Here is a 24,518-nt window from a genome sequence, read left to right as displayed (position 1 = left end):
TACTAGCCACCAGATATAGTAACCAAAATGTATAGCACTGGACGTCCAGTTAACAAACGTCAACATTGTATTGATACCATTCACTGCATACCTGTTCAGTGCACCTACGTGACCGCATGCAGTGTTATATTATATACCAGTCACTGCATACCTGTCCACGGTACCTGTGTGTGTAACAGCTGCACATTGTATTACTACCAGTCACTGCATACCTGTTCACTGCACCTGTGTGACTGCACATTGTATTAGTCAAGTCAGTGCATACCTTTCACTTCATCCCCCCAATATTGTCAAAACAGGCAGAGGCAGAGGCAGGCCACCCGCAGGTCTGTTCAAGGTCATGCTGTCATGATTTTGTGCGACCCTGGACCAAAGTACAGTGTACAAAAGGCGCGTGCCATCAACCCCCAAGATTGTCAGGACATAGTTGACTATTTAACACAGAACACCTCATCTTCCTCAGCTTCCGCACGGAAGCGTGACATATCTTCCTCTTCCTGCTCTGATTTGGGCACCCCACTTAACTCTCAGTCGGCCGCCACCACCAAAGTGCCATCACCCCAGGGCTCAGTGGAAATTTTAGTGTGTCTGCCTCAGATGAGAACAATGCCATCTGTACTCTCTGCCACCAAAAATTGAGCCGTGGAAAAACCAAGACCCATGTAGGGACCACTTCCTTACGAAGGCACATAATGACAAAGCACAAACTGCAATGGGATGACCACCTGAGGGAAAGCAGCACACAAAAACAAAGCCACACACCGCAGTGGAAGATACCAGGCTGCAATTATTTCTCAAAAAAGGCGATACCCAAACTGTATCGTGATGTTGAAAGACAAATGGTGTCATCTCTGGCACACAGCATTGGGTCATCTGACCACGTGGTCTGCAAAGCACTGTCAAGCCTGCCCGAAGACTAAGTCAGTCCCCACACACAGCATCTCTGCTTGCACGCCGTGTGACTGCCTGCCCCAAGACTAAGTCGGTCCCCAGTTTCCACACAGCTTCTCTGCCTGCAGGGCGCTTGACTGCCTTCTCCGCCACCACCAACAGGGTCTAGGACTCCAGGTGGATTCCTGAATTTTTAAGGCCGCTGCTAGCAGCGGCTGCTATAGTAATTTTTCTGGTGTGTGTACATGCCTGCCTAATTTTTCTGGCTGCACTGCGGCTGCAACAACAAAACAAAAGGCATGTACATGTGTCAATTCCCCTTCGTGATCGTTACCTTGCCGCGGTGAAGGGGATTGCGTATCACAATGAAGCAATAACCGCCAACTATATGAGTGTCTTGGGGGAGGGGTTACACCTGACCCAAGATAATAAAGTCATTGCTTCATTGTGGACAGACCAAATTCGATCAGCTGGACAGTCACTGTTGTTCCATCATTGAGCTACCACAGCCCGGCGACCATATGGGCTTGAAAACCGTCATGGCCTGCACTCTCGCCATGGTGTGCACTAGTCCAGCATGACTGTCACTACACAAACAGCTGTTTGCGGCGCGTTACACAGTGAGTTTGGTCTGTCAGTGTGAAGCAGTACACTAATTACACTACCTGATTGATGTATACACATGCAAGATGTTTTATAGCACTTTAGGCCTCCAGTTTAGCAATAAAATGTGATTTCTGCTCTTAAACCCTGCTGTGCATAAATACCGGATTTTTTCCAGGGACTTTTGGCATGTATCCCACTCCGCCATGCCCCCCTCCAGGTGTTAGACCCCTTGAAACACCTTTTCCATCACTTTTGTGGCCAGCATAAATGTTTCAAAGTTCGCCTCCCCATTGAAGTCTTTTGCGGCTCGCAAAAGTTTGCGCGAACCGAACTTTTGCAGAAGTTCACGTTTGAGGTTCGCGAATCTAAAATCGGAGGTTCAAGCTATCTCTACACAGCATGATGCAGCAAAAATTGGACGTGACCATGGCATGTTGTAGATGGCTCAAATACTAGAAAAATACAGGTAGTCTCTGGATAACAAATGAGATAGGGACTTGTAGGTCCATTCTTATCCTTTATCCCTTCTCTTTTGTCCCCCTCTTTTCTTCCTGTGCCTCTTTTGTCCCCTCTGTCTCAGCTCAGTTTGTGCCTCTTTTGTGTCCCTCTGCGTGACTTCATGTTCTCTTCTCTTTTCTCCCTGTGCCTCTTTTGTCTGCCTCTGTTTTCCTGTGCCTCTTTTATCCCCCTGTGTTACCTCTTGTCCCCTTCTATCTCAGCTTATCCCCCTGCCCTAGCCAGGTATATGTGCCCCCAGTATAGGTAGCCAGGTATAGGTTCCCCCAGTATATTTCCAGCTATAGGTGGTGCCCCAGTATAGGTAGCCTGGTATAGATGCCCCCAGTATAGGTAGCCTGGTGTAGCTGGTGCCCCAGTATAGGTATTCAACTATAGGTGGTGCCCTGGTATAGGTAACCTGGTATAGTTGCCACCAGTATAGGTAGCCTGGTATGGGTGGTGCACCAGTATAGGTTAGCCAGGTTCCCCCAGTATAGGTAGCAAGCTATTGACGCCTCAGTATAAGTAGCCAAGTACTCTATAGGTGGTGCCCCAATATAGGTAGCCAGGTACAGGTGATGCCCTCAGTAAAGGTGGCCAAGTATAGGTGGTGCCCCAGTATAGGTATCCAGGTATAGATGGTGCCCCAGTATAGGTAGCTAGCTAGGTATAGGTGGTTCCAGCCCCAGTTTAGGTAGCCAAGTATAGGTGGTGGCCCAGTATAGGTAGCCTGTAGCCAAATATAGGTGGTACACCAGTATAGAAAGTCCACTGTAGCGAGCTCACTCATCTGCTCCCCACGTTCAAGCGCTGATGTCACTCTTCTCTCAGTGCTGGAACGCGGTGTGCTGCTTAGTAAGCCTCAGGCCCACAGCCAGCAAATGCGGTCCTTCCAGCGCTTTGGGGGCCCAGGGCCCCCAGAAGCCTTGGGCCCCTCACTGCAGTGTCAGTTGTCCCACCCTGATGGCTGCCCTGCTGAAGGGTAGTGAGACTTGAGCAGTAGTGAGACTGCTCTATATCCTGCATGCTAAGTCTTGGGGGCAACTGAAGTCAGGTAGATGCAATTGTCTCTTGTTCAATTGGGGGCTTGGCCAAAGGTGAAGATTGTGGTGTCAGATTCGGACATATAGACTGAAGGAAGGAGAGAGCTCTGCCAGGCCTTACAATTCCATAGTTACTCTGTGGATGTGATGCCAATTCCCTTCAAAAAAAAGATTATATAATCTTTTTGTCAGACACTTACCACGGCAACGTTTCCTCCATGATTCTAGGAGCCGGTCCAAGCGACCGACTCCTTTTTCCACTCACAGCTCCCCCAGAGGTCGTGTAGATAAATATATCATATAGGAGACACACACAGTGATATTTGAGAAGTGAAATGAAGTTTATTGGATTTATAGAAAGTGCGCAATAATTGTTTAAATAAAATTAGGCAGGTGCATAAATGTGGGCACTGTTGTCATTTTATTGATTCCAAAACCTTTAGAACTAATATTGGAACTTACACTGGCTCGGTAAGCTCAGTGACCCCTCACCTACATACACAGGTGAATCCTATTATGAGAAAGAATATTTAACTCTCAAATGACCTGAAGACAAAGATTGTTCATCATCATGGTTTAGGGGAAGGATACAGAAAGCTGTCTCAGAGATTTCAGCTGTCTGTTTCCACAGTTAGGAACATATTGAGGAAATGGAAGACCACAGGCTCAGTTCAAGTTAAGGCTTGAAGGGGCAGAGCAAGAAAAATCTCAGATAGACAGAAGCGACAAATGGTGAAAACAGTCAGTCACCCCACAGACCAGCACCAAAGACCTAAAACATCATTTGGCTGCAGATGGAGTCACTGTGCATCGTTCAACCATTCGGCGCACTTCACACAAGGTGATGCTCTATGTGAGAGTGATGCAGAGGAAGCCTTTTCTCCGCCCACAGCACAAACAGTGCTGCTTGAGGCACATTTGGACAACCCAGCTTCAATTTGGAATAAGGTGCTGTGGACTGATGAAACTAGAATTGAGTTATTTGGGCATAACAAGGGGGGTTATGCATGCAGGAAAAAGAACACAGCATTCCAAGAAAAACAACTGCTACCTACAGTAAAATATGGTGGTGGTTCCATCATGCTGTGGGGCTGTGTGGCCAGTGCAGGGACTGGGAATCTTGTCAAAGTTGAGGGACGCATGGATTCCACTCAGTATCAGCAAATTCTGGAGACCAATGTCCAGGAATCAGTGACAAAGCTGAAGCTGTGCTGGGACTGGATATTTCAACAAGACAACAACTCTAAACACTGCTCAAAATCCACTAAGGCATTCATGCAGAGGAACAAGAACAACGTTCAGGAATGGCCATCTCAGTCCCCAGATCCGAATATAATTGAAAATCTGTGGTGTGAGTTAAAGAGAGCTGTGCATGCTCGGAAGCTATAAAACCCGGAATCAACTAGAGATGACTTGTAAAGAGGAATAGTCCAAAATACCTTCAACCAAAATCCAGACTCTCATTGGAACCTACAGGAAGGGTTTAGAGGCTGTAATTTCTGCAGGGTTTAGAGGCTGTAATTTCTGCAAAAGGAGGATCTACTAAATATTGATTTCATTTCGTTTTTGTGGTGCCCAAATTTATGCACCTGCCTAATTTTGTTTAAACAATTAATGCACACTTTCTGTAAATTCAATAAACTTCATTTCCCTTCTCAAATATCACTGTGTGTGCCTCCTATGTGATATATTTAACTGATATTTTTTATCATAACAAACAATGATTTATACAGGAAAATCATGACTATTAACAAGGTTGCCCAAACTTTCGCAGCCCACTGTAGCTTCCTTGTGCTACTCGGCTTGGTGTGTGTATCATCGGATTTCTGTGTACGACCTTGCCTTGTCTCTTCACCCTGTTTATTTGATTGCCACCTGTACCGACCTTTGGAACTGTTCTCGACCTGCTCCTGTCTCATCCCTTGGTACTGTTAAATTCTTATCTATTGTTTATGACCCCTGCACTGTTATTGGATTGACTGCATTTTGAGATTCTGTACTATGTTTGCCTGATTACCTGTTGCTGACCTGTTGTCTTACTTCCCTGCCTGTACCCGCCCAGTGTGGTTCTGTTAGTATCTATTCTCTATCTTGCCTACTTAAGTTCCTATACCTTGCACACTTCAAAGCCTGGGTGTAACCGGGTGCTGCCGGGGACGATGCAATTTATCATCCCTCGGCTGCCCGGGAAGTGCCACACAGGGTGAAGATTGCAAAGCAGATCGAGGCATAAGAACTGAACTAAGACGGTGAGCCCAGCATGCCTCACACTTTCATTCACAGTGGGGTGTTGCATTGTAATGCGCAGTTAAAGTCACACAATTCAGCATTACAATGCAAAAAAAAGGTGGTAACGCACATTAACCCAGCTTTACCGTCGCATACAGTAGGTACAATACAGCATACAGGCAATGAAAATTATGCAAGCAGTGTGTTACCTTAACATTACACATTACAATGCAACGCTAATGTCGCACTGTGAACGTCCCATAGGATTAGCATTGCAGTGCAGTAAGCTGCGTTATAAGAGTTTATAATGCAGCTCCGCAATGTCCCACTGTGAATGAGGCCTTATTCTAACTTTTTAGCAACTAACTAACTATAGGTTGGTCATTAACCACTTGAGGACCTAGGGCTTTACCCCCCTTAAGGATCGGCCACTTTTTTCAATTCAGACCACTGCAGCTTTAATGGTTTATTGCTCGCTCATACAACCTACCACCTAAATGAATTTTGGCTCCTTTTCTTGTCACTAATAAAGCTTTCTTTTGGTGCTATTTGATTGCTCCTGCAATTTTTACTTTTTATTATATTCATCAAAAAAGACATGAATTTTGGCAAAAAAATGATTTTTTTAACTTTCTGTGCTGACATTTTTCAAATAAAGTAAAATTTCTGTATACATGCAGCGCGAAAAATGTGGACATACATGTTTTTGATTAAAAAAAACCTATTCAGCCTATATTTATTGGTTTGGGTAAAAGTTATAGCGTTTACAAACTATGGTGCAAAAAGTGAATTTTCCCATTTTCAAGCATCTATGACTTTTCTGACCGCCTGTCATGTTTCATGAGGGGCTAGAATTCCAGGATAGTATAAATACCCCCCAAATGACCCCATTTTGGAAAGAAGACATCCCAAAGTATTCACTGAGAGGCATAGTGAGTTCATAGAAGATATTATTTTTTGTCACAAGTAAGCGGAAAATGACACTTTGTGACAAAAAAAAAAAAAAAGTTTCCATTTCTTCTAACTTGCACCAAAAAAAAAAAAAAATGAAATCTGCCATGGACTCACCATGCCCCTCTCTGAATACCTTGAAGTGTCTACTTTCCAAAATGGGGTCATTTGTGGGGTGTGTTTACTGTCCTCACATTTTGGGGGGTGCTAATTTGTAAGCACCCCTGTAAAGCCTAAAGGTGCTCATTGGACTTTGGGCCACTTAGCGCAGTTAGGGTGCAAAAAAGTGCCACACATGTGGTATTCCCGTACTCAGTAGAAGTAGTATAATGTGTTTTGGGGTGTATTTTTACACATACCGATGCTGGGTGGGAGAAATATCTCTGTAAATGACAATTTTTTAATTTTTTTTACACACAATTGTCCATTTACAGAGATCTTTCTCCCACTCAGCATGGGTATGTGTAAAAATACACCCCAAAACACATTATACTACTTCTCCTGAGTACGGCGATACCACATGTGTGGCACTTTTTTGCACCCTAACTGCGCTAAGGGGCCCAAAGACCAATGAGTACCTTTAGGATTTCACAGGTCATTTTCAGACATTTGTTTTCAAGACTACTCCTCACGGTTTAGGGCCCCTAAAATGCCAGAACAGTATAGGAACCCCACAAATGACCCCATTTTAGAAAGAAGACACCCCAAGGTATTCCGTTAGTAGTACGGTGAGTTCATAGAAGATTTTATTTTTTGTCACAAGTTAGCGGAAAATGACACTTTCTGAAAAAAACCAATAAAAATCAATTTCCGCTAACTTGTGACAAAAAATAAAATCTTCTATGAACTCACCGTACTACTAACAGAATACCTTGGGGTGTCTTCTTTCTAAAATGGATTCATTTGTGGGGTTCCTATACTGTCCTGGCATTTTAGGGGCCCTAAACCGTGAGGAGTAGTCTTAAAACAAAATTTCTCAAAATTACCTGTGAAATCCTAAAGGTACTCATTGGACTTTGGGCCCCTTAGCGCAGTTAGGGTGCAAAAAAGTGCCACACATGTGGTATCGCCTTACTCGGGAGAAGTAGTACAATGTGTTTTGGGGTGTATTTTTACACATACCCATGCTGGGTGGGAGAAATAACTCTGTAAATGGACAATTGTGTGTAAAAAAATCAAAAGATTGTCATTTACAGAGGTATTTCTCCCACCCAGCATGGGTATGTGTAAAAATACACCCCAAAACACATTATACTACTTCTCCCGAGTACGGCAATACCACATGTGTGGCACTTTTTTGCACCCTAACTGCGCTAAGGGGCCCAAAGTCCAATGAGTACCTTTAGGATTTCACAGGTCATTTTTGTTTCAAGACTACTCCTCACGGTTTAGGGCCCCTAAAATGCCAGGGCAGTATAGGAACCCCACAAATGACCCCATTTAAGAAAGAAGACACCCCAAGGTATTCCGTTAGGAGTATGGTGAGTTCATAGAAGTTTTTATTTTTTTGTCACAAGTTAGCAGAAATTGATTTTAATTGTTTTTTTTCACAAAGTGTCATTTTCCGCTAACTTGTGACAAAAAATAAAATCTTCTATGAACTCGCCATACTCCTAACGGAATACCTTTGGGTGTCTTCTCTCTAGAATGGGGTCATTTGTGGGGTTCCTATACTGCCCTGGCATTTTAGGGGCCCTAAACCGTGAGGAGTAGTCTTGAAACCAAATGTCGCAAAATGACCTGTGAAATCCTAAAGGTACTCATTGGACTTTGGGCCCCTTAGCATACTTAGGGTGTAAAAAAGTGCCACACATGTGGTACCGCCGTACTCAGGAGAAGTAGTATAATGTGTTTTGGGGTGTATTTTTACACATACCCATGCTGGGTGGGAGAAATATCTCTGTAAATGACAATTGTTTGATTTTTTTTACACACAATTGTCCATTTACAGAGAGATTTCTCCCACCCAGCATGGGTATGTGTAAAAATACACCCCAAAACACATTATACTACTTCTCCTGAGTACGGCAATACCACATGTGTGACACTTTTTTGCAGCCTAGGTGCGCTAAGGGGCCCAACGTCCTATTCACAGGTCATTTTGAGCCATTTGTTTTCTAGACTACTCCTCGCGGTTTAGGGCCCCTAAAATGCCAGGGCAGTATAGGAACCCCACAAGTGACCCCATTTTAGAAAGAAGACACCACAAGGTATTCCGTTTGGTGTATGGCGAGTTCATAGAAGATTTTATTTTTTGTCACAAGTTAGTGAAAAATGACACTTTGTGAAAAAAAAAACAATAAAAATCAATTTCCGCTAACTTTTGACAAAAAATAAAATCTTCTATGAACTCGTCATACACCTAACAGAATACCTTGGGGTGTCTTTTTTTCTAAAATGGGGTCACTTGTGGGGTTCCTATACCGCCCTGGCATTTTACGGGCCCAAAACCGTGAGTAGTCTGGAAACCAAATGTCTCAAAATGACTGTTCAGGGGTATAAGCATCTGCAAATTTTGATGACAGGTGGTCTATGAGGGGGCGAATTTTGTGGAACCGGTCATAAGCAGGGTGGCCTTTTAGATGACAGGTTGTATTGGGCCTGATCTGATGGATAGGAGTGCTAGGGGGGTGACAGGAGGTGATTGATGGGTGTCTCAGGGGGTGGTTAGAGCGGAAAATAGATGCAATCAATGCACTGGGGAGGTGATCGGAGGGGGGTCTGAGGGGGATCTGAGGGTTTGGCCGAGTGATCAGGAGCCCACACGGGGCAAATTAGGGCCTGATCTGATGGGTAGGTGTGCTAGGGGGTGACAGGAGGTGATTGATGGGTGTCTCAAGGTGTGATTAGAGGGGGGAATAGATGCAAGCAATGCACTGGCGAGGTGATCAGGACTGGGGTCTGAGGGCGTTCTGAGGGTGTGGGCGGGTGATTGAGTGCCCTAGGGGCAGATAGGGGTCTAATCTGATAGGTAGCAGTGACAGGGGGTGATTGATAGGTAATTAGTGGGTGTTTAGGGTGGAGAACAGATGTAAACACTGCACTTGGGAGGTGATCGGACGTCGGATCTGCGGGCGATCTATTGGTGTGGGTGGGTGATCAGATTGCCCGCAAGGGGCAGGTTAGGGGCTGATTGATGGGTGGCAGTGACAGGGGGTGATTGATGGGTGGCAGTGACAGGGGGTGATTGATGGGTGATTGATAGGTGATTGACAGGTGATTGACAGGTAATTAGTGGGTTATTACAGGGGAGAACAGATGTAAATATTGCACTGGCGAATTGATAAGGGGGGGTCTAAGGGCAATCTGAGCATGTAGGCGGGTGATTGGGTGCCCGCAAGAGGCAGATAAGGGTCTGATCTGATGGGTAACAGTGACAGGTGGTGATAGGGGGTGATTGATGGGTAATTAGTGGGTGTTTAGGGTAGAGAATAGATGTAAACACTGCACTTGGGAGGTGTTCGGACATCGGATCTGCGGGCGATCTATTGGTGTGGGTGGGTGATCAGATTGCCCGCAAGGGGCAAGTTAGGGGCTGATTGATGGGTGGCAGTGACAGGGGGTGATTGATGGGTGGCAGTGACAGGGGGTGATTGATGGGTGATTGACAGGTGATTGACAGGTGATCAGTGGGTTATTACAGGGAAGAACAGATGTAAGTAATGGCGAATTGATAAGGGGGGGTCTGAGGGCAATCTGAGCGTGTGGGCGGGTGATTGGGTGCCCGCAAGGGGCAGATTAGGGTCTAATCTGATGGGTAACAGTGACAGGTGGTGATAGGCGGTGATTGATGGGTGATTGATGGGTAATTAGTGGGTGTTTAGGGTAGAGAATAGATGTAAACACTGCGCTTGGGTGGTGATCTGATGTCGGGGCGATTTATTGGTGTGGGTGGGTGATCAGATTGCCCGCAAGGGGCAGGTTAGGGGCTGATTGATGGGTGGCAGTGACAGGGAGTGATTGATGGGTGATTGATATGTGATTGATGGGTGAATGACGGGTGATTGACAGGTGATCAGGGGGATAGATGCATACAGTACACGGGGGGGGGGGGCTGGGGGGGGGCTGGGGAGAATCTGAGGGGTGGGGGGTGATCAGGAGGGGGCAGGGGGGAGGGGGGGGGATAAAAAAAAATAGCGTTGACAGATAGTGACAGGGAGTGATTGATGGGTGATTAGGGGGGTGATTGGGTGCAAACAGGGGTCTGGGGGGTGGGCAGGGGGGGTCCTGATGGGTGCTGTGGGCGATCTGGGGCGGGGGGGGGAAATCAGTGTGCTTGGGTGCAGACTAGGGTGGCTGCAGCCTGCCCTGGTGGTCCCTCGGACACTGGGACCACCAGGGCAGGAGGCAGCCTGTATAATACACTTTGTAAACATTACAAAGTGTATTATACACTTTGTATGCGGCGATCGCGGACTTAACATCCCGCCGGCGCTTCCGTATGGCCGGCGGGATGTTGCGGCGGGTGAGCGGCGCCAGGCGGAGGCGGAGGATCGCGTCACGGATGACGCGATCGCTCCGCCCATGCCCCTACAAGGACCGCCGCCTTTGGGCATGAGCTGGTCCTTGTGGGGTCCACTTCCCGGCCGCCTCTGTGCGTACCAGCTGTGACAATCACTACATCACTCTGCTGCATATATTACTCATAATTCAAAGTTTATCTGTGGGTATGATGTGACTTCTTTTCTGTGAAAAGATTATACATTAAAGCTGTCATTCTAAAATACAATTCAACTCTAATTTCTTCAGAATTTATAAAAAATATATGAGTTACCTCTAAAACTCAGCCATACGCTACCAGTTGTGACTGCCACTACAGCTTCAGTCTACTGCACAACTTTCTGGTTGGATGTGTCACTTTGTATAATGCTGGGCATACACGACTCGTTTTTGCGATTCTCCCGTTCGATCTTGTCGCTGCTCGATTTCGCAGTCAATTCTCTTATCTTCCACTTGTTTTTCTTATCTTTTACCATTCACTGCTATCTGGAATCAAGTGGCGAAACGATTGAGTGGGAGATCAGACATGTCGGAAATTATCTACCAAGCCATCTTAATAGGTCAAAAACGAGTCGTGTATGCCCAGCATAACATTCCCAATACAATGGTTGGTCAAATCTTGGCATGAGCACAGTGAGTATGATAAAGGGAAAGACTTGAGGAACATCTTAATTCTTAAATGGCAAGGTTTTGAAAATTAGCATGTGGAAGGTTCAAAGCGTCCTAATCAACAAACACATTTGCTTTAACCAAGGTGGCCATCAGAGGTTTGTATACTGATGGTAGCTCACTCTTATGAAATATAAAGGTACTAAGTAGTGAAAATTATGCTCCCAAAAGGGCTGCATTGAAAGAGGGGAAGTTGCACATGCAAAAACATGTGTGACAACCTAGAACAGACAATGACAAAATTGGTCCTTGTTTTCATTGACCTTTACAGTGATCACTGTAGCGAGCAGTTTGCAGAACTGCTTGCTACATCTCTAGCACACTCTGCGCATGAGCGTGACATCACAAAGCATGCCCGGCCACTGGTACACAATCAAGCTGCGCACCGCCCAGGGCATGCGTACTAATGAACGCATCCAGCCCAGGGCATGTGTACTACTGCGGGTCACTGCGACCCGGAAGTAGAACAGGGGTCAGGCTGCCCATAGCTATTCACTGGCGAAGTGTTCGTCCACATCTTTAATAACCATCAGTTTTGCTTAAAATCAATAAATTAAAAGAAAAATCAAATGTACAGACTTTGGAAATTTGAAGACAAAAAAGCTAATCCTGCAACGTGAGAATTGGAAAACATCCATTCATACATAAAGAAAACTTGAAGCGGAGAGATATAAAAGGTGTCATTGATGACCCGGAACTGGTGTGTAGAACAGATGTTCTTTTTCCACTCTTAGGTATGTGGGTCAAAAACAACTGAAGTTACAAGATTATCATCACATTCATGCAGATGGCACTTTACAAATAAAAAAATATGCATTCCCCTCTAACCTGATTATTCTTTAAATAACACATTTTGGCTTCTATTTCATTGAGTTTATATCATTAGAAACTGACAGATTTGTCCATATGTTTGATGCATATTTATCAAATGTGGATTCCAGATGGGCTGATTTAACATTCATTCCATATTTGATTTTGTCTTATTAACCATAATTTACTGCCTGCTCAAAGTTCCAGGACTACCTTGGCCTGATTCTGACATATTGCATACTCCATGTAAAGGGGAAAAAAAGATTGCCTAACATATTGCATTTTCTAAAAAGCATAGTTACCTACAGTATGTGGCCTAGTATTTGGACAAAAGACACGCTCTACCACACCTGGAGTTGAGCATGCCAGAAACTGCTATTGAGCAACTTACATGAGCATTTGAAAATAGGCAACACTGGAGGTTAAACATTTGAATGCAAATGAACACACTTTTTCTTTGTTTTTTTTTTTTAGAAAACGTTCTAATTTATACAGAAAAGTATATTGGGTCAGAAAAGTAGCACATCTGAATATGAAAGCAGGAAAGTGGATCTGGTTCCAGAACAGAAACTAAGGAGAAGGGGCAATGCCAAATTCAAAGGTAAAATGTATTAGTCATCAGACACTATAAACGATAACGCGTTGGAGCACAGTCCGCTTCTCAGGTCAAATATAAACAGTGCCATATTGTAGGTAGCAAGCTTGGAGCACTTTTTTAGGCGCTCTGAGCTTGCTACCTACAATATACAGATACAGGTTTGTATTTGATCTGTGGAAGCGGACTGTGCTCCACGAAATGCATTATTGGTTATGGTGTCTGATGACTAATAAATACCTTTGAATTTGGCGTTGCCCCTTCTTCTTAGAGGTAAGTCATTTTTTTGTATATTTTATAAATAGATATATTTTATCTTTCTTATCCATCTATTTTTAGGGCACCTTCTTCCTCCCAGTTGACACGTTCATAGCCCTCCAGGTGCTTGGGGGATTCATTTTACGCTCATTTTTGTTGAACAATTACCTTTTTCTTGAAGTGCAACCCACACACCTGACAACCAAAGAATTTGAGTGAGGACGTGACTTCCTCTCCTGCTTTCATACTGTGGTTGCTAGTTTGTGAGTATCGTATTGCACTTTAATACTGCGAGATCAGTACCTGACATATTACACCATGAGGGGCTCCTGGTGGCTGTGTGCTTTTTCCGGTTTCTTTAGGAAGTCTTTGAACTCCTCTGGGCAACATACATCCCTCCATAAGCAATAATGTTTTTACAGGCCTGTGACATACAGTATATACTATAAAACTGTGAACACACCTTTAGTGTTATTCTTATTTTTAGTGCTAAAAATACTCTATTTCTTAACATTGCAAAGACTGGATATTCACAGTAGATAAGTCCCATGTGCAACAATTACTTTATCTTTGCTTTGGATTTCCGCTATCCATGACCAGCAAACTAATCCGTTAAGCTGCTTTCAGGCTGGTGCATTACGTCAGACAATATAATCACATTGGTAATGCAATGCCGTTATGTTGTAATGGTAGTGTTCACATCGGTGTGTTAGGTGTGGTTTAATGGATCCGTTGGCATAACCCCATGCATGCAGCTGCAGTGAAGCATGGAAATAACCCTCACACCTTTCCTGTTATTTCTTTCTGGATCTTCCTGGTAGAAGCAGCAGAGTGTTGTACCGTGTTAGCCATCAGTAAAAGCAAGACATATTGAATCAGGATGATACCATTTATTGGCTAACTTAAAAAGTAAGCTTTCAGCTAATACAACGGGGGAAAGAGGCGCCCTGGTATGATAAAAGCGTCTAAAAGCAGCGTAAAAACGATAAATATTATGAGGTAGCTTACCTCAATTATGGAATCTCTGTAACAATACAAAAGATTTTTATTTAGCACAGGCAACGCGTTTCGCGGGTCTCAGCCCGCTTCCTCAGGCCAGTAGCAGTGCCAAATGAAATAAATCAATCCAGCATAGGGAGCCTCCTGTATGTTATGTCTTAGTTTCCTAAGACATAACATACAACAGACTCCGGGACTCTGGGAGATGGGGAAACATCAAAAATCCAGAGTTCAAACGTGACTGGGCTGACCACATGCACCCTTAGTTGTGAGCTAAAGAGAATAGTGGCCTTGAAAACACATCTTCCAAGCATTACATAAAATTAATAGTGGCATTAAAAACCATCTTACCAGCATATGAAACAAAAAATGTAAAAAATAAAAAGAATTGTGGCATTTAAAGCCCACCGTACCAGCACACGGAGTTAGAGTCCTTGTTTAAAACGTCTTCTATAGTTTTGAACCAATGTATACATTTTGTTTTTTTGTTAGTCTCTCTTTATGCGATTTGAAGCCATTCATTATTACAGTGATGAGAAAATTGCTTAAACTGTGTACACGTAAACAAAAGCATGTGAGTAATGGGAGATCAGTTTATTTTTTATTATCCTTTTTTCTGCTAATAGTGAACATGTGGTGGTTCATGCAATCACGTAAAGATCACATGGATCTTTACTTCAAATCTGTGCTGCACTTGTACAATAGGCTGCTGAAAATATATACTGTAAAACATGGTTAATACAAACAACACAGACAAAGGGGATGAGGTGTTTCCGCATACAATTTTCCACTGCAGAAAGGAAGAGTTGTGACATTGGAGCAGCAAGATCCTTGAGCCGGGCATCGGTGATAATGGATCATGGCCTCCACCCCCGGAGGAAGTATTGCGGGACTGGAGCAGCACGGACTTTGAGCCAGGCACAGACAGTTACTGTAGTCTCTGCCCCCCCCCCCCCCTCATTTGGAAGAAGAAGAACATGGTGAGGGAGATCTGCTGCAGGCAGTTCTGACCCAAGTCCCTGGGGAGATTAGTACCATGTGGATGCTGGCCTTTACATTTTTAAGTTATACTGTTAGACAGCCTGATAAAGTCTAGCTGCATAGAACTACAAGTCCAAATGTGCCTTTAGTTGACAAAAGGCTGCTGCGGCATGCTGGGTGTAATGGGGCTTTACAGAGGGGATAGCAGTAGGAAGGGACACAGGTGTTAGAGTAGTGTAGTTATTGTAGCTAGTGGGGCAGCTTAGATGAGATAGTTTGGAGGTCCATAAGATGCCCATGCACCATGGATGCACCTAGGATTAAAATATTTTTTTCCTGTTTTTTGCCCTCTAATCCTGGGTGTGTCTTATAGTTCGAAACGTTGTTTTTTTTTTTTGGGGGGGGGGGGGATTTCTACGTATTCCCTCTCTGTACTCTGAAACTAACCTTCCCCTCTTTTAACACCTAGCAATAACCTCCCACTCCGGTCCTTACCTTCCCCTCTTTACTTCTAACACTAACCTCCCCCTCTCCACTCCTAGCTCTCACCTTTCCCCTCACCATTACAGCTATTTAGTTTGAGCATTGTATACGGATTAAGACCATACAGAACCCCATTAAGGCCAATTAATATGTGCCCCCTCCTTTTCCCCTGCCATTCCTGTTTATTGATTAAAAGGGTGTTAAGGTAAGTTGGAATATCTCAATTCAACAAGCAATGGGAGACCACAATTCAATACTACTGGAGAGGCAGTTTAACTATTGTCTGTAGGCCACCATTGTTGTAAGACAATTGTGTTATCCCAAGTTACCAGAACTTAGTAGCTGGGCTACCCATATACCACAGTTTAATATGCCCCCGGATACATACATTGAAAAGTCATGTTTCCCTAGATATTAGAATTAAGTAGCCATGTGCCTCACAATTAAATAGTCACATGCTTCCAGATAAAAGAATCAAGTAGTCACATGCCTCCAAATAATAAATCAAATAGGCACCCCCAATAAAATTATTTGTCATAAACATCCAGATAAATACCCAGGTGCATCAAGATAAAATAATTAAATAGCCAAGTGTGCTCTAGATAGATAAATTAAGTAGTTGATGTTCCCCAGATAACAGAATTAATCTGATCTGAGATCTGAGTGATTGAAGGGGAGGCACAGGGGCAGGCATAACAGCACAGCGTAGGTGCAGGCATGGCGCCCATGGTGCTGTGACACCCATGGCACGAGAATGCCTGTACCCCTCTAGATATGCCATTGGCTAAGATGGATATTTTTTACATCCATGCTCCAGTTAAACAAATTGTATACCATACTTTTTAGACAGAGCTTGGATTTCTAGCAAGCATCTAGCAATTTACTGTCACGTCATTTTGTACAGCTAAAACAATACAAATAAAGACCTATGCATTTGTGTACATTTTCCAAACAGCTTTATTTAAAAAGAAATGTTCTTTACAAGGAACTATGCAAAATTAACACAATACAAAGCATTGTTGTCATATATTGCAAACTATAAAGTTTGCCCTTTCACATGTGTGAAAATACTACTAATAAATGTGTAACATTTATAAAAAAAAATAGATTTTACATACATAAAATTTATGCTGATATTGGAGGAAAGGAAATACATTCTGATTACTATGATTGCCCTGGTGATAATACACACTACAATTACATGACTCAACTTCCAATTGAGTCATATAATTTGGTTATATAGAGCTGAGAGTCAGACTGTTGGGCTATTGTGCAGAGCAGAGAGACATTTGTGTCTTCAGGATACTTTCACACGTTATCCAATCTCCACCATGCATTCTCATATGGTGCTTTGTAGTCCACTTCATGTGATACAATACTAAAGGGGTTCCATAATGCACCAATATATTCTATTTTATTGCAGTGGTGCAAATGCACACAGTGCTTTTCAGACTGTGTTGTGTTGAATGCAGGAACGTATATTTTAGTGTGAATGATGCATAGGATGTTTTCCTGCAAGTACAAAAGTACCTTTAAAATGTTAGTGTGTGCGTAATGTATTAAAATGGATCCCTGATCAATATTGCAATGTATTTTACTTGCATTACTGGCATTAGCCCCATTTCATAATAATGGCATGGCATATCTAGTATGTGCAACATAAGTTGTAGATCTGTATTTATACTAAGTATAAACTAGCCTAATGTATTTACTTCAGACTCCCAGTATTTGTTGTTGCATTGCTGCCACAGCCTTGATCTAGAGCCTTGCCACTGACATGTTTGAAGTCACTACAGAGGCTTCCCATTGGTTGATGCATCTGGAACAACCGGGATCATTGATGTACCCCATCTTGAAATTCAGTGGGGCATATTTGATTTTTTTATTCCTACTGGTTCTTATGTGGATGCTCAGCAAGAATTTCTCACTGGGGCTTATTGGAATGCATGCGGATGATTGTTATTGGACAAATGGGAAGGCCAAAGAAGGGGGTTCCCAGTCAGTGTTAAAGGGGCAATGGGATGGAACAGATAGTTAACAAAAAAGTCTCATTTATTATCTCGGGATGAATAAAAGTTATTTCTGTTTTGTGTCATTTTTTCATTAAAAGGTTTCTTCACTTTAGGGTATATTCACAAAACTGTGGTAATCAGAATAGCATGCTTAAAGTCTTACAGGATAATGCAATACATGAATACCACATACACATGTTAATAGGGGTTAATGCACGCAATGATAATACCATTACGTGCATTGGTAATATCATGCGTAATGCATATGTACATTGTGCTTATCAGGTGCCAACACACCTACTGTAATTGCACGTTGGTTATATGCACCAGGTACAGAGGAAACTCCACACCTTGGGTGCTCAGTGTTATGCAGGTACACCACACCTGCAAACAAACAGGCCACAACAAAAGGAGGACACGGCACTCAGGAGCTGTATGCAGCAACAAGCTGTATTGAAGCAGACAGTACACTACATGGTTCGGCCGGAGCCCTTCATCACGAAGGGCTCCGCCCGAAACATGTAGTGTACTGTCTGCTTCAATACAGCTTGTTGCTGCATACAGCTCTTGAGTGCCGTGTCTTCCTTTTGTTGTGGTTAGTTATATGCACAGTGTATTACCACACATTAGTAACAAATGTACAAATAGTAACAAATTAGTTATGCAGGTAATGCTTTACTCATCTAAATACCAGGCGTAACAAGTCTAACAATTATGAGTTACACATTGCCGCATTTTTGTGAATATACCTTTGTGTTATTCTTTTCATTTTCACATTAAGTTATTAAAGTGACATTTTAAGAAATTTTAATGACACTTGAAGTGTTAGTGTATTTATACTTAAATGGGCTTAATTTTACTGCTAAAATACAAGTTTATCACTGCCATGGTTTGCATTAAGCTGGCCACTAACGGTCCAATTTCTAGCGAAAAATCGTTTGAGCGAGCAGAAATTCTGATCGGATTGGTTGTAAATAATCTCCATTGGTGGACACAATCAATTATGAATGAGTGAAAAAAATGTCGCCCGAATGAATTTTCGTCGAACGAAATTGGATTTTCTTGGTAGTCGTGATAGATCGGAAGCAATGATTGGTTAGTTGATGGTGTAGTGAACGATTTTTCGTCCGATCAGAATTTCTGATCGCTCGAACGATTTTTCGCTAGAAATTGGACCGTTAGTGGCCAGCTTTACAGAAACGAGTAATTCCCTGACAGTTTCCTATACTCAGATTGTCCATGTTATTAAGGTAATCCTGTAGAAATATGATGGTGTGTATAGAGAACTAGTAAAAGCAACAAAAACATTTAAAAAAATATTTTTTTTCAAGCACAGGTAAGGATGCACTGCAGCTTGTTTACTATTTGTATAAGCACAGTGTAGAAGCACACTGCAATAAGAGATGATTATCTGTAGGTAAGACTTGATATGGATAAAAAGTACTGCATATAAAATTCATGCATAGTTATTTTCTTATGTTTTAACACATTTGCGCACTACAATTCTTGTAAAACAGAGGGCAATGCATGACAAGGTGCACTAGTACAGTACAAACGCAAGGCAAGAATGAGCCCAAATGTGAATGGGTCCATTAGTGAAACAAAAGTGTCTTCAGAGCAGTTATATTCTTTGTAGAAGAATCTAATTTAACTTGCAGAAGATTTCTGCTAAGCCCTATTTACATCTTAACTGCCAACATAACATAATTACAAATTTTAGTTTGGACAAATGCAAAACACAAACTCTTAATGTAATTCACAATCTTACAACAGCCATGTTCATGAGGAAGAATTACAAAGGAACACGATGTAATTCCTCCACATAGCAGGTAAGCAATGGTGGGATAGTGCATGGTGACAGGCTGTCTTTTGTTGACTGACAGTGATCTTAAAAGTAAACTTGCCACCACCTTCACCACAATAAATAATTGTCTGCACTACTTAAAAGGGTTCTGTGGAGGGGTTCAAAAGACAAAATCCAACACTTACCTGGGACTTTTATCGGGAGCTTACTGCGCAGGCGCAGTACGAAGTTTTCTTGCAATCTTGCATCTGCCTAGTCTATGGCTGCCTGGCCATGGCCGCACGCGTGCTTGCTCCCATGCATGGCCAAGGCCGTGGAGCCGCAGTCTAGGCAGACGCAAGATTAGACTGGGACCAGCGATGGGGAACAGAGGATCTAAGGAGGACGGCGCGAGACATGACAGCTGCAGGGGGCCGATAAAAGCCCCAGGTAAGTGTCAGATTTTGTCTTTTTACCCCCCTCCACAGAACCCCTTTAAAACATGTTGCTTAATACACTCTATAGATGTACATCCTGTTTTACCATTAGGAGATAGTACCCAGATATTTGTAGGTGAGTTATCTGTGTCTGAAAATGACTTATCAACCAAGTTGTGCTTTTGGAGGGGTAAGTTGTACATCTTTACTTTTCATTGTTTTCCAGTGACTCATCATGTAACTACAGATGACTTCTTATCTCCTTATCTCTTAATTTATCTATCCTTGGCCTATATGCAATTTGCCTGTTCTCCTAAGTTTTCTCCTAGCAGATCATTTTTAATCATCTGTTTAAAATAACATTTCAGCACTTTTGTAATTGAAAAATACCAAAAGTAAGTGAAAAAGTACTGTCAAAATTAGTCATTGTGTAAAAGGTATAAAAATATCAACTTGGAGAAAACTAAGGAGAAAAAGTTGATTGCATATTGGCCTTTAAATTCTATTGAATTAACTTTTATCCTGAGTTTTCTCACAGGAGATAATTTTTCATCCTACCTACAAAATAACTTTTTAGCACCTAGCCACAATAGTAGGTAAAAAAAATAATATGCAGCTTATTTTGAGTATTTTCTTGGTTACTGAGGGGTTAAAGGTATTTTATTGATAAGATGTGGAATTGTTTCCAACATAAAAACGGAGGAGGAAAGATAATTAAATAAGGACCCTTGTCTGTTTCTCTTATAAACGACCTCTCCTAAGCCCATATTGAATTAACTTTTCTAACAGGAGATACATTTTTATCTTATCTACAAAGTAACTTTTCAGCACCTATTAACTGATTTTTATCATATTGATAGTGGTATGAAAATGGCCTAACACACATTAGTTGTTCCCGTAGAAGCATTGTATTTGTGTCTGATCATTTGTACTCCTCTGGGTCTGCAGATCTCCTTCCTTACTTGGTATGAAAATGTCTCCTGTAAAGCCCCATCTACACCATGGGACATTGAAGCGATCCGGCGGCTCGATTAGCCGCCGGATCGCCCCTTCCGCGTGCCGCCGTGTCCCCGCTCGCCGCGCGTGTGCCGCATTCGATTCCCCGCTCGTGCCCACTCGTCCCTGCCGACGCCGCTTATCTCCCGCACGATTCCCTGCCATTGTCCCCTCGCGGGGATCGAGCAGGGAATCGGCGGTGCGAAGATCCGTCCTGCCGGATCTTATCAATCGAGCCGCATCAGCGGCTCGATTGATAAGGAGCATCGCGGCCGCATCTACGCGTGTAGATGCGGCTTTAGAAAACTAGGAAAAAAGGTAATTGGATAAAGGTCTTAAACCGCAATGTACCGCATGCCTCCATATCTGTTTTATCTTATTAATTATTTGTCTTTGGGTTTGATTCACAAAATGCATCTCATACATGACCTCCTCTTGTTTATTATCATCTGACGAGTCGTCACCCTCTCCTTATCTGTCTTAACTGATCACATACTATTTTTGGCATCTAATACTGCTCAGCAGCCACTGCAGTTTTGCACCAAATGCTGCTTAGCTGCCACTGAAACTTGACACACAATACCACTTAGCAGCTTTTGCAACTTGGAACTCAAAAAGTTTTGCACCGACTTTAGCTTGGCTCCTAGTATTACTCAGTACCACTGCCACATGGCATGATAGCACCAACTCCAAATTGTCACCCAGGACTGCTTAGCATCAACTGTACCTTGGTACACAGTGCTACTTTTCACCCAATAATACTTAGTACCCATTGCTACATGGCATCTAAGGCAAGGTGGCACCACATACCTGCTCCAGCTTGGTGTAAAGTACTGTTTAGCATATGCTGCAACTTGTCACCCAGTACTACTTAGCACCCACTACCACTTAGAACCCACTTCAAGTTGAAACCTGATGCTACTTAGCACACACCGCAACTTGACATGCAGTGCTATTCAGCACTCATTGGTCTTTAACACCCTCTGCTCCATAGCACCCACTAATACTTGCTACCTACCAGTGATGAGCAACGTAGGGAATCCGGATAAAATCTGTATGAGTTTCATTCAGATTTCATCCGGATAACTAATGCAGCTGAGCGGGTGGGTGAGGGGGGGGTTAAACTTACCCAGCAGCCTTCTTCTTTCATCCTTCCCACAGTGCCTCCGATGCTGCGTGCCAAGCCGAGTCACATGACTACAAACACTTCCGCCTTCAACTTGGACTGCCACATGGAACGCAGCGTGGGAGGCGACGTGGGATGGATGAAAGAAGAAGGCTGCTGGGTAACTTTAACCCCCCTCACCCACCCACTCAGCTGCATTAATTAATCCAGATGAAATCCGAATGAAACTCATTCAGATTTAATCCAGATTTAATCCGTCGCTGATCACTGCTACGTACTACTTCTTCCAAAAATTCTCCATGCTTAAATGTTTTTTTTGATCTTAAGGTGAGATCATTTATGAGACAAGCTTTCTGGACCAACCCCTTTATCATGGTAACAGGAAATAAGACCAATTATTGCAGTGTTATTTATATGTAAGCTAACTGAAATGTATTAAAAAAATAATTCTCTCTAAATAAAAATGTTCAATAAATTAAAAGGGACAACACCAATGACTTTCATGACTTCTAGAAGTAGCCACTAGCAGACGGTGCAGTGTACAGAAACACAGTAACCTGCTGCTAGGTCAGCAGTGACGTTGTGACTCTCCTTTCACCACACACCAGTTGGTAGTAGTGTTATAAAAATAAAACACAATTTATAAAGCATCATTTGATCTTCATTTGATAAAAAAATGGTACAAGGTGTCGCTAACCAAGAACATGTAATAAAGGCACCTACAAAAAAGGCACTGGATATTGCTGCTAGTAGAATATCGGTAATATTACAGATATTCTATTACTTAATTCCGATAGTAAAATATCAGTAACCTTTACCAATATTTTACTATGACCTAACACCTGACCCTTAACCCTCCCCCTCTACCGTTGCCTAACCCTTAACCCTACCTCTACTAATGTTTAACCCCCCTTCCCCTCAGTGATGCCTAATCCTGACCTTAACCCTTCCCTGGCGGTGCCTAACCCTTAAACACTATCTGATTTTTGTATTGTGACTTTGTATTGCCGTTATATGAATTTCCTTATGTTTTTCATATGGAGACTTCCTGTATATGATTTTTTCATATGGAGACTTCCTATTGCTGTTAAATAAATTTCCCTATAATTATCATATTGAGACTTCCTATTGCCATTAAAAAATATTGTGCACCCTTACTATACTGTAAGCACCGCAAAAGCCGCTAATAACATTGTGCTCGACAAGGCACCGTAACCGCTTGCCCTATGTGCCCTTTTTACCTGCTTCACCACTAACCCCCTTCTCAGGTTATGAATACTGTGCTTACACCCCTCCCATAGGGTAATATGGTGTTCTCCTGGACTATAATGTGTATACTGTTTTTTATTTATAACCTCTATTTTTGTAAAAAAAAATCTTCTTGAAGTAACAAAGGCGTTGATTCACCATGTATCAGTTCATTAGCAATTTTATTGCTGCTGTCAAAAGTAAAAGTCTGTGTTTTCCTAGTCATCAAATGGGAGCCTCCATAAATGTGTGTTCTTTGATACTCAGATAGAATGCTATTTCCGGTTATCATTATAGTTATTTTACAACATCTAATAATGTAAGAATGAAAACTAGGCTTCTGCTTTTGAGAAATGGACAACGCCAAAGAGCCTTCGGCAGTTCAGAAATGGATTGTTACATGAACTGGTGGTCGATAGGGGATCTGCAGCTGACACCTGCAGGCTTCTTTCAGTGCTAATTTCTGTTACACTCAACTATGACTGCATTAAATAGACTTACATAAATTACATATTTTTTAAAAAACTGAACCTTTGCAAAATAAAAAGGAAAAAAAATATGGCTGGAATGTGTGTAATCTGAAGAGCATTCAGCTTGTCTGGAAGCTCTCAGAAACTGACTGCTGACATAATTTTATAACCATTGTTTACCTACAGTAAAGTTGAGTAATAATGCAGCAAGGTGAGATGTAGAAAAACACACTTGGCCTAAATCTCAAGCAATCTGTCTTGAAAATGATCTTTGTCAAAATGTAAGATTTGAAGTACATATTCCTGAGGATGAAGCAGTATTAGCCAGCAATCCAGAATGCTCCAAAGAAAGTCTTGTGGTTGGAAGAGATATCCACGTGTTCAACAGCAGAAACAGTTACCTGCAGCTGATCGCGTTTTGTTAGATGAATAAGTCCGCCCATGTAAAGTGGTTGGTGTCCTCCTACCAGTATTTTTGCACTGAAAAGTATCTCTGGAGTGGGATAGTTTTCATTTACTTTTATTATCTGTGATGTAAACCCGTTTCCAAAACCAGAATGAGTCTTCAAGGACACTTGAGAATAAACAAAATAGTATCCCTCTTTTGTAATCAGGATTGACTTATTAGCATATTGCATTCCATCTTCTGCAAAAGCCAATCCAAGACGTGATTCCCACTGTAGCACATAGTCCTTTGCATTTTCAATAGATTGTATTGTGCCTGAAAAATTGACAATAATTGCTTATAAACTGAGCAAAATATTAGGTTTAAAATGTATAAGTAAAGTATAAATTGTGATGAATTTGGCTTTATAACAGGTCAGCTATTAAATTCATTAGTGCAACTCACAGACTTCACAAGATTTACACTGTTTGCTCTGGCCTAGAAACAAGCATTGTTATCTTGTTCTTCAACTGCATCTGTGAGTTGCA

At 42.4% G+C, this 24,518-nt stretch overlaps 1 protein-coding gene across 1 annotated transcript in view; it reads right to left on the bottom strand.

The window, feature by feature from the left end:
- Window positions 1-22,796: 22,796 nt before the first annotated feature.
- TNFSF15 (TNF superfamily member 15) overlaps window positions 22,797-24,518 on the bottom strand; it is a 37,829-nt gene continuing 36,107 nt past the window's right edge. The window contains exon 4 of the mRNA XM_068249715.1: window positions 22,797-24,306. Within this exon, the coding sequence (XP_068105816.1) occupies window positions 23,906-24,306 (401 nt within the window). The 3' untranslated portion in view covers window positions 22,797-23,905. The remainder of the gene's footprint in view (window positions 24,307-24,518) is intronic.

The sequence above is a fragment of the Hyperolius riggenbachi genome, chromosome 8, assembly GCF_040937935.1.
Source record: "Hyperolius riggenbachi isolate aHypRig1 chromosome 8, aHypRig1.pri, whole genome shotgun sequence".
NCBI classification, from domain to species: domain Eukaryota; kingdom Metazoa; phylum Chordata; class Amphibia; order Anura; family Hyperoliidae; genus Hyperolius; species Hyperolius riggenbachi.
The sequence above is the reverse complement of the archived record's forward strand: the minus strand, read 5'-3'. Positions and strand labels throughout refer to the sequence as shown.